The sequence below is a fragment of the Portunus trituberculatus genome, chromosome 39 (assembly GCF_017591435.1).
Source record: "Portunus trituberculatus isolate SZX2019 chromosome 39, ASM1759143v1, whole genome shotgun sequence".
Lineage (NCBI taxonomy): Eukaryota > Metazoa > Arthropoda > Malacostraca > Decapoda > Portunidae > Portunus > Portunus trituberculatus.
Window position 1 is genome coordinate 10093587 of NC_059293.1, and position 11616 is coordinate 10105202.

At 41.0% G+C, this 11616-nt stretch overlaps 1 protein-coding gene across 1 annotated transcript; it reads right to left on the bottom strand.

Annotated features, from left to right (window-relative positions):
* Window positions 1–1546: 1546 nt before the first annotated feature.
* Window positions 1547–9771, bottom strand: LOC123515745 (probable glutamate receptor). Its single transcript, XM_045274601.1, has 7 exons — window positions 9758–9771; window positions 9211–9402; window positions 8288–8493; window positions 7028–7253; window positions 5377–5584; window positions 4307–4465; window positions 1547–3175 (listed from the first exon to the last, which is right to left on the bottom strand). The coding sequence occupies exons 1-7, from the start codon at window positions 9769–9771 to the stop codon at window positions 2810–2812; spliced, it is 1371 nt and encodes a 456-aa protein (XP_045130536.1). The 3' UTR covers window positions 1547–2809.
* Window positions 9772–11616: the final 1845 nt, after the last annotated feature.

Sequence of the window (11616 nt, forward strand, 5' to 3'; positions counted from 1 at the left end):
TATTACCAGTCTTGCCATTAGGATCTGGATTCGTAAAGGTTTGCTGTCATTCTATTTTCATCTTTATTTCTATTCATCTGTATTTTTTTTTTTTTTTCTTAAATGCTTGGGTTTAAGTAGCTTGTAGTGGATGTTATTGGGATTGTTAAGCGTGTTTGTATAATTCTGGTAATGGTTTGACATTCCTAGCATTATGTTACGAAATGTGTGTGTGTGTGTGTGTGTGTGTGTGTGTGTGTGTGTGTGTGTGTGTGTGTGTGTGTGTGTGTGTGTAAGAGGAGTTCCGGTCAAAAGTAACAAAAAAAAGGTAAAAAAAGTATATCATTACAGATGCCATCTTCAAAAGAGAGTAGGGTAGTAGTAGTAGTAGTAGTAGTAGTAGTAGTAGTAGTAGTAGTAGTAGTAGTAGTAGTAGTAGTAGTAGTAGTAGTAGTAGTAGTAGTAGTAGTAGTAGTAGTAGTAGTAGTAGTAGTAGTAGTAGTAGTAGTAGTAGTAGTAGTAGTAGTAGTAGTAGTAGTAGTAGTAGTAGTAGTAGTAGTAGTAGTAGTAGAAGTAGTAGTAGTAGTAGTAGTAGTAGTAGTAGTAGTAGTAGTAGTAGTAATAGTAGTAGTATATAGTAGCATCAGCAATATCTATCTACCTATTATCCTATTTTCTCTCTAGTTCTATTCGTTTTTTTTCTATCATTATCATTATTTCTAACTTTTACTAACACCTATCAGATATTCGACTTCATTACCTGTACCTTCACCGACGACCTCTTTTTGTATAATATTTCACACGCGTCCCTTTCTCCAGCCGTGGAATGGGACCAGGAAGCTGAAGGCAATGATAACACCGGACTATGACCTCCCTACGCCACTTTAAAGCCAAGGTTTTTAATTTCCTTTATTAGTTCCTCCAGGACAGCACAAGGAATTTATCTTGGGAACGTAGGAAGGCGGGACTGAAAATGTTTGGTGCTGCAGAGAAGAGAGCAGAAGAACGTTGATGATTGATAGTAACCTGACAAGAAGAGAAGAGAGGAAGACAGGCGATTGATGAGTAAAACGGAAAATAAAGAAAACAAAGAAAAAAAGAGAGAAATGAGGAGTATGTGAACAGTACACTGGAGATGGATACAGGAGACATACAGAAAAGAATAGTACGGGTTTATAGATGCAGTGAAGGAAGAAATATGTGATAAGTGAAGCAGGAGACCAAGAAGAAAGGGCGTTCATGAGGAGAAGAATGCTAAGGACAGATTCACCAGAGAGAACGAAAATAAGAGAGAAGATTTGTAGATGCAGTGGAAGAAAACAAAGAATAGAAAGAGAGAGAGAGAGAGAGAGAGAGAGAGAGAGAGAGAGAGAGAGAGAGAGAGAGAGAGAGAGAGAGAGAGAGAGATGAGGAGCACGTACAAGTAGGATATACAGACACACAAGGCAAAAATAAGACGAAACGACGTGATTAGACGAGCTAGACGATAGGAAGGGAAGTTTAAGGATGCAGTGAATAAAAGACAAGATAAATAAGAAAGTGGAAGAAGCTCAAGGTGGCCGAAAGAAGCTTTTATTCAAGTTCCTGTTCAGTGCAGGCGGGTTGCGTCCGCAGCTCCAGGAGGGCAGTGTCAGTGAACCTTTGCCGTACTATAAACTGCAGCGACACGGAAATTGTTTTGGTAGTTTAGAGAGATAAAGGGACGGTCGCTGAGTTTATCTTTATTAATTTCATGGTTTTTACGGGTGTGTGCTTTGGTGCTTTACTGTCAAAACTAGAGCGTCGTTAAAGTTAGGTAGAGTGCGTTCACCTCAGCACCGCGACCCAGTGGCAGGTGAAAGGGAATTCTCTCTCTCTCTCTCTCTCTCTCTCTCTCTCTCTCTCTCTCTCTTTGCCTTTTCATATCAAATTCAATTAACTACAGCTTCTTTGTAGATTTCCTTCTGTTGTAACTTTGTTTTATCTTTACTAAGGATGTAAATTAATAGAGTACTTTGGTAGAGGCTTTTCACGAGTTCTTTTTTCCTCTTTTTTTTTTATTGATTCATTTTATGCCCTTAACTGGAGGCCTTAGCAAGTAAAGGATAAAAAGAAAATGAGAGAAAGAAGAACGAGAACGAGAGAAAGCAGCATCAACTAGAAAATAAAGATTACAACCAAAAGAACACCACCAAAAATAACAAAAAAAAAAATACGTATACTTGTCATGAAAGTTAAAAAACAGATAATCACAGGTGAACTTGTAAATGAAAAATAGAAGAATGAAAAGAATCAATATAAGAAAACATCCCTAAAGATACAGGACAAAATAACCGACAAATGCTTATCACTGGTTCATTGTACTAAATATTTCAATCTCGACGTAGACTGGCATTGTTCACATGGTCTTCACTTCCCAGGCCACTTAAGCATCTGGCACCACCACATCCCTGCCTATCATCAAGGGAGACGGACAAACACACACTGGCTGGCAATTTCTCATTCATATCTAGTACTAACAAACAGAAGAGATACAAAGTAGTGGCTGAGGAAGGAACCATAGACCAGTAACCTCTTCAATACCACACCATTCCGTTCATTATAGTCAGAATTGTGGCAGTGAAGGGAGACAAGCAATTAACACTTTTAATAGAGCGAATGGCGCTAAAATGAACTATTATGAAAAGAAATATGCCAAAGCTTTCTCGTTTCTGTCCAGCAATTAGCCAAGGACAATGATGCAGAGTAGTAGCAGCGAGAGAAGACAAGCTATTAACACGTTTGGTCGAGTGAACAGAGCCAGAAGGAAGCAGTTATGAAGAGAAAGATGCCGAAGTTTCCTCGTTCCTCTTCAGTGATTGGCCAAGGAAAGCGCTGCAGAGTGGTGGGTGCGGGCGGAGAAGCGAACCATGAGAACCTCCCCCACTAGAGCGAGCAGCGCCAGGAACATGCCGCCTCCCGTGAACAGAAATATGCCTTGCAAGTGATAAACAGTGAAGGCGCGCGGGCCCTCAACCTCCGCTGCCGCCGCCCCCACTTCCTGCTTCTCTTTGCTCGCGGATGCCGACAGTTGGATCAGGTCATCCATCCATTTCTCCACCACGCCAGACTCGATTAGCCGCTGGAATAGCTTGTCGAACTTGATAAGGTAAGGTGAGTTCTTTGGAAAGGCCCACCCGAAGCCACCGGGGAAGAAGTCCTCACGAGCGATGTGCACCTGTGAGAGAGAGAGAGAGAGAGAGAGAGAGAGAGAGAGAGAGAGAGAGAGAGAGAGAGAGAGAGAGAGAGAGAAGTGATGCTCGAAAAACTCATATTCTGAAACGCTTTTGCCTCTCAACAAAACTATTTTTTACAGAACATCACTGGCAAAGCGCAAAAAAAAAATAGAAAAGGGGAGTAAGGGGAAGGAGAAGAAGAAGGATGAGGAAGAGGGGAAGAGAAGAACAAACCCTGCAATTTGCCACTCTTAAGATATCAGAGTAACAAAATTAATAAATGTTGGTAAGTCTAGTTTCAAAGGTGCTTGAGAACAGTTCAAGTCATAGCAAGAAAAGAAAAACATGTAAGCAAGTCAAGAGTTACAGAGTTTACTAGTGAAAGAGATGAAAGAGTGAAAGTATCGGTCAACTCTCACATTAGGCAAATGGACAGAATAAGAATGACTGCAAGTGAATAGTCATAACGATAATTACCTGAGTGTGGCAGGGAAAGAGATGACAGAGTGAAAGTGTCATTTAAATCTTGCTTTAGTTAAGAGGACAGAGAAAGATATATGGAAACAAATGAAAAATCTTGCGCAGTGGGATTCTATGATTATTTACTCATTAACCCTCATTATTAAACAGACAGATTAAAGATGCTGGTTAACTCTTGCATTATTAACCCCTTGAATACCATGACGCGTTTCTAAATTTATTCTGCTTACTATTTGATAATTTTGTGCAGCTTCACAAACTCATGCGGGGATTAAAATAGTGAAGACTGTGGCCATTAATCTTCTGACCTCAATAGACCCTTCCCAATGCCTAAAAAATTATCTAATCGTACACAAATCTCAAGGTAAAAATGTGTCCCAGTACTGAAGGGGTTAAGCGGATAGAATAATGGCGAGAGTGAAGATACTAGTTAACTCTTCCATTAGTAAAACGAACAGAAAAAAAAATGAGAACGAATTAGAAATATTACACAGCGACTTTCAAATAATTACTCATCACTAAGTGGACAGAATAATAGTGAGAGTGAAAATACCAGTTATAACTCTTGCATTAGTAAACTAGACAGAATAAAAGATGAGAGCAAGTGTCAGAGAGGTGTCAGAGGTAGGTACAGTGTCTGAGTGCCGGTGTACCTTAGTGTCACCGTTTCTGTCCGTGTAGAATCGCGCAATGAGATTCCTGAAGTAGGTTTTCCAGGAGATGAAAGCGTAGTTGCCCTTCAGCACACGTTCCATGGAGCGTTGCATGTTGTAGTACTGCATCTCTTGGAACAGCGACACGTACACTGGAACCTGGGAAAATTAAAAAAAAGGAGGTTAGTAAGTGAAGTTAGAACTAGTACATAACATATATACAGTAATAGTAGTAGTAGTAGTAGTAGTAGTAGTAGTAGTAGTAGTAGTAGTAGTAGTAGTAGTAGTAGTAGTAGTAGTAGTAGTAGTAGTAGTAGTAGTAGTAGTAGTAGTAGTAGTAGTAGTAGTAGTAGTAGTAGTAGTAGTAGTAGTAGTAGTAGCAGTAGTAGTAGTAGTAGTAGTAGTAGTAGTAGTAGTAGTAGTAGTAGTAGTAAAGTAGCAGCACCAGTAGTAGTAGTAGTAGTTTTACATAACATAACGACTCACAAACAGCCGTCTGGAATATAACTCGTTTGTAGATCAGGGAGTGTCTATATTCGCAGACTGTGCAAGACATAATGCAGGAGATTGAAGGCAGCTAAGAGAAGAGAAGTGATGAGGTGAAAAGCTTCGAGTCTAATCAGTTTCGTTTAACAGTAGTATGATATAAAACTGAAGAAGTGAGAAAGTGCATCAGTAGTAGTAGTAGTAGTAGTAGTAGTAGTAGTAGTAGTAGTAGTAGTAGTAGTAGTAGTAGTAGTAGTAGTAGTAATAGCAACAACAGCAAAAGCCATGACGTACATCAGAAAAAAACAATAACACAAACAAAATCAAGAAAAATCATTACAATACCCTCTAATATACATACACAACAACAACAACAACAACAACAACAATAACAGATAATAAACAAAACTAGTAACATCACGAATTAACCACCACAAACACCATCGTCCATTTAACAACCCGTAAATAAGACGAAAACACCATCACAACCACCACATCTCACACTGCAAATAAGAAGAGGGCTCCTAGACTCACCTATACATCTACTTCAACACACACTTGTACCTCACCTCACCGCATCTCACCTGCGACGCCCGGAACAGCTGATAGCCTGAGCCGTAAGTGTCCAGCATCCCCCATTCCAGGTTAGACGCCGCCAACTGTTCCAGGGTGTCCAGTGTGGGGCTGCGGGCTGGCACGGTGAGACGGGCAATGAGACTCCCGCGGTACAGTGTGGTCGTGAGGATGCAGAAGAACCACCACAGCCCGCACAATACCCGCCCGCTTGATCCTCTGTGGTATAAATGCAAGTAGGAATATGAGAAAGTAATCCAGGCTGCCGAAGTGTCACCTACACACTATTCAGGCCTCCTGGAGACCCAGCTCAGTTCTAGCGAGACACCGGGGAGTGATGATGGCCTCTCCGATAGACAAGGATGACCTAGACCAGGGATGGGCAGATTTTTCAGTTCAAGGGCCACATTGAAAAAGAAAAATCAATTTAATAGGCTACATTATATATTAATCCAAAATCATTAATATCTAAAAAGAAAAAAATTTAAGGCTTTTAAAGAACAAGCTACTCTCCCGTGCATACGCACACCTGAGGGAGGAAAACAAAATGTTCACTATATTAGTTGGCGTTGCTTGGTAACTTTCTCTTTCAAATCTACATTCGGAGAGCCGCATAAATTCCTTTGGCGAGCGGGTAGTAGTTTCCCCTTACCTGACTTAGACCTACTTAGGACAGCAGCTATTACAGTGACCTAGTTATTAAAAACAAAATACCAAGAGGAGAAAGACCAAGGAGTGGCTGCTAAAAAGAGATAGAGTGTCATATATGAATTTATTGGTGGAGTTGAGACTACAGACAGAGAGAAAATTGGTTTAGTAATCTCAAGATGGACGAACACACCTTGTTGACGCTGCTGTCTCTTGACAATCCTTTCATCAAAAGCAAGACATGCATGCGCAAAGCTATGTACTATACAATGATGGCAGGTTGCCAGCTTTGAACTTTTCTGCAAGCACTGTATTTTTCTTCTTTTTTTCACTTTTATTTTCATAGTCCTTTGATTTGATTTTCCATAGACATGGATTCTCTTTGTAGATGTCAATGAATTCCGTCCAAAAGCGTTGCTCTTCCTCCGTGGCACTGAAGGTGTTTGGTATGGCAGACATGTCTTCAGTACAATGTCAAGTGCTGAACTGAATTGATTTGGCCTCAAGACCGCCTGAAGTGCCCATACATGCCCAGTTCTGCCTAAACCGGACGCTGGCCGGACTGAGTCAACCTGTCAGCCGCAAGTCTCGTCAGGCGGCCCGATACACGCTCAATTTTGTTTGAACAGTCCTGTTTTCTTCAGGCAGCCGAACAGGCCGCCTGAGCGTGTATGGGAACCTACATGAAGAAGAACTGGAAGACGACGATAATTAGGGAAAGATCGATAGAGAGGAAAAGAAGAAAAAAGAAGTGAGAAGGACCAAAATTAAGAAACCAAAACAAAAGAAAGACGAAAACTAAGTAAAAGAACAAGGAAGAGTACCATTAACTACAAAAAAAAAACACAAAACAACCACAGCAACAAAAATAACAGAAAATTAGAATACACGTGACAAGAACAACAAAATAAACACTACTTGGAAACTGTACATAAACTCCATCCCTCGTCTCACCCTCACCCCCCCTCTCTCTCTCTCTCTCTCTCTCTCTCTCTCTCTCTCTCTCTCTCTTACCTAGGATTAAGAGGCACAGACTCAGCAAAAATCGGCCCCACCATGTAGAGACACAACAAACCCAGACCATAATTGCTTTCATCATCTTCCTCCAGCACCTTCAACTTTCCTCCTGCTGTTTCTTCCTCCTTAGAGTGTCCACGAGAATAAGGCGTGAGGGACAGCACGAGCCATATGAGAGGGCCAGCTAGAAGAACACTCACGGTCACCATCACCCATACCTGCCCTGTGGAGGATGCAGAAAGACACAAGACATGCAAGGTTAGTGATTTGTGAAGAGGAGAAGGAGGTTAGCAGTCGTTGTTGGTGGTGTATATGAGAATGGAAAGTGTATGTGTGGTTTACGAGGTAGTTAGTGATTTGTACAAAGGAAAGGAGGAAAATCATTGGCGGTAATCACTGTTTGTGGAGAATGGGAAGTTTGTAAATGGTTTATAAGGTATTTATTAAGTTGTAGAAGGAAACGGGAGGGAAATTATTAACACTACTCATTTTGGATATGCGAATGGCGAATAGGAAATATCATGTGTGTTTTACGAGGTAGTTAGTGATTTGTAGAAGGAAAAGGAGGGAAATTGTTAATACTACTCATTGTTTGTGGATATGAGAATGGGGAAATTTATGTGTGCTTTACAATACAATATGTTAAGCAGTTTAGTGTAATCTGAAGGAGCATTAGCAGTTATAGAACGATGTCATATGAATTCATCGCACAACTTATATGTTTTCTATTTACAAAAACCAGTAAGCATTTTATGAATTAATAAGCACGAGTATCTCAAATGATTCACATGACAGGGATAAACACACACCCATCCTCTCCTCAGACCTACTCGTTACTGAAGCTGCTAACATTGAGACCTGCTACACATCACTAATTGACACTGAAACACTAGCACCAATAATGGAAACGGATAAGAAACACATCCTACCTTTCTTAGTACATACTCGTAACTGAAGCTGTCTGCACTGGGCCCGGGTAGCTATACATCACTGAAATACTAGCACTAATACTGGGAGATAACACACACACTACCTCTCTTGGCACATACTCGTAACTGAGGCTGTCTGCACTGGGACCAGGTACACATCACTGAAATACTGGGAGATAAGACACTTACCTTCCCTCTCCTAATACAAACTCGTTACTGAAGCTATCTGGGACTGGCTACACACCACAGATACTACCGATCACTAATACTAACACTCATACACCGCCACTAACACTAATCAGTCACGCAAAACTCATCTCTGCCTCACAGCTAAAGGGCTTGACGGGCGCCTGCCACTGAGGTAGGGGGCCGGGCTTGCGCATCACGAAGGTCATGGGCTCCACGAAATAAGCGCGGGTGAAGTCCACAGCGTAGGTTCTCTCCCAAGTGATTGAGAGCATCATGGAGAAGTCAACCTGTCCTCGCTGCACTGTGCCCACCGTCCCAGTCCAAGAGCTGTTCTCCAGGAGGTATCTGAAGAAGGTTAGAGAGAGAGAGAGAGAGAGAGAGAGAGAGAGAGAGAGAGAGAGAGAGAGAGAGAATGAAGCATGTGGAAATGGTAAACTCTGGTATTCTCATCTTGTCAACGTTTTCTTTCCTTCTTCCTATGACTTTTACTTCTTGAAAACTGGAAATGTCAAGATGCCTTAGAAACTAAATTGGCCTTTTATCCTTACATTCTTTCTTCCTTTCTGGCTCTTCTTATTTATTTTTTTTTTTTTTTTTTGTAAGCGGTCACTCTTCCCTTGTCTTTATTTTTTCTAACTCATGTCTGTCCTTAGTTCGGATTTTGAACACTTAAAAAGGAGAAGAAAAGAGAAAAAACGAGGAAAAAATGAACACTCCAATTGCTTCACACTACTAGTCACTTTAAGCTTCAGAAATTCAGGTTTAGGAGAGAAATGGGAAGAAACTGGTTCTCTAATAAAGTGGCTGATGAATAGAACGGACTCAGTAATCATGGTGTTAGTGATGAGTCAATGGGGAGCTTTAAAAGAAAAGAACATTTGACAAATTTATGGATGAGGATGATAGATGGAATCAAGTAGCTTTGCTCATACAGGGACTGCCACGTGTACGTCTGACAACCTCTAGCAGCTTCCCTCTTTTCTTGTGTTCTTATGTACTTCAATCCTCATCCACTCTCCATCTCACCCCGTCACCCTTCACTCATCCCAGCCTCCTCCTCACCCCCATTGCCCGTCGCTCGGTTCCCTTAGCACGAAGGAAAAATTGAGCACCCTGGCGGCCTCCTGCAGGATACGTATGTCCATGGAGTCCTTAGGTACTACCACGCCCCCTGGTTGCTCCTGCGTCCTGCCATAGTCGATGAAGGGAGCGAAATCCATGGTAACGCTGTGGAAGATGTGGCCGTGAAGGTCCCTGTGTTGGTGGAGATAAAAGATAACAATGATACAGTGTTCTGATACTCTGGTCTCACCACGATCATTTTAAAAGGCCGCAGAGATGATCAGCCGGGTTTTCAAGATTGTTTTCTCAGTCAATAGTATAGAAAATTTAAAGACATGTCACTAGAATCGTAAATACAATCTTAAAAACTCTTGTCTTCAAATTCTACAGCCTTTTAAAAGTAATCGGGGTGCGGCGCAGAAACGCTTTGCTCTCTCGCCACAATTCTCACAGTTCACAGAGATTATTAGCCTGGTTTTCAAGAGTAATTTTCCTATTAATAATGGAGCTATGTTGTTAATCTGTTTCTTGAACCGTAAAGAAACACCCTTGAAAATCCATATAACTTCAAATTCTAGAGATGTTTGAAATTAGTCGCGGGATGCGGCTCTGAAGTGTTTCATAATATGATTCATACAGTAGTGCAGTTGTTGGTGTGCGTGTCGCTTGCTTTACTTCCACTTTGCTTGTGATACGATGCAAAGATAAACAATGATTACCTAAATGAAACCTCAATTTTCTCGTTTTATTGTGAGTGTCGCACCTGAGCTGTTCATGAAGTAAGATGTGCGGGTCCGTGAAGCCTCCAGACGCCCACCAACCCGCCCACCGCACTCCCACGGCCCCGTCCCGGCAGTGCAAACATCGCCGGTACACACTCACGAGAGGCCCTGTACGTGGTAAGAGAGCTCCTGTGCACTTCGCTTCTCATACTCATCACTCTCAGACAGACTCACTCCAATGGTGTTACTCATTCTGATTCATTCTTGACCCTTTCAGTGCTACTTGCGATATGGCTTCTTGATTAAATCACACGCCACTCTGGGACACTTCCTTCATCATACAGTCATTTTCATTTTGCATTGTACTAGTTGAACAATCGAAGGACCTAGTCAGATGTTAGTGTTTACATTTTACCCCTTCGCTGATACATGATACTTGTTGTTGTTGTTGCTGCTGCTGTTATTGTTAATCATACGAGTACATCACTCTTTTTTTTTCTTTTTTACGTTAATAAGCCTTTTTTTTTCATTACTAAGCCGTTTATAAAATTCATTAAGGTAAAAATTAATGCCAATGTGTTTCTTTTTAGTCACACCACTCAACACATACCTTATCGTTACACACACATCTATTAACATCATAATTGCAAAATGCTTTTAATACTGTGACCTATAGCATATCGCGTTGAAAGAGTTAAATAACGAGGGAAAGATAGTTTTAGCGTAATGATGATGACTTGTGCCTGTAATACTTTCTCACCTTCATCGGACACCTGAGGAACGAGGAAGCGAACATCGACGTGGCGTGGAAGATTACTGCGTAGGAGCACGGTAGTCACTCTCTGGTCATCCGTGGATACTGGGAAGGAAGGAAAGTGTGTGTGTATTAATGATCGAGAAAATAACACGATAGACACCCCACCATTTCATATCTAATACTGTCCTTTCATTTCTTCCAGTTTTTCTTATGTCACATCGCAGTTGATGAAATAAGAGTGTAGTATTTACTTCCCTGCAAGGTTTATTGTATTAGGGATCGAGAAAATAGCACGATAGACAGCCCACCTTCTCGTGTCTGCTACTCTCCTTCATTTCTTGCACGTTTTTATTTATCTGTGACGTATTAAATGGTGGTGTAGGAATACAATGGTTAATTCCCTGTTTTTTGTAGTTACTAGGAGGGAATGAGAAGGCTTGTGTGTTAGGGATCGAGAAAACTTCACGATAGACAGCCAACCATCACATATCTAACATTAACCTGACCTTCATTTCTTTTTTTTTTTGTGACGTTGCAGTTGACGATATAAGAGTGCAGTGGTTACTCTCCTGCTTTTTGTGGGCACTAGGAAGGAAGAGCAAGACGTGTGTTAGGGATGCAGAAAATTAAAAGGTAGACAGCCCACTATCTCATATCCTTCCTTCATTCCCACTTTTTTTCGTACCTATACGCACTTTTGTTTTCTTTATATAATGGGGAAAAAGGAAGGGACAAAGAAACTAAACTCTGGAACTCTCTATCTGATTACTATTATATTTTTCGATACCTATTCTATTTCTTCGCTATTTCTTCACTAACCTCCAGAGTATCATGACGATTGTTTGCTCTAGTTGAAGATGCGCGATTTTCTAAGTGTGTTTTTATGGTTCTAGCTATAAATTAACAACTTTTATATGTTATCAAACG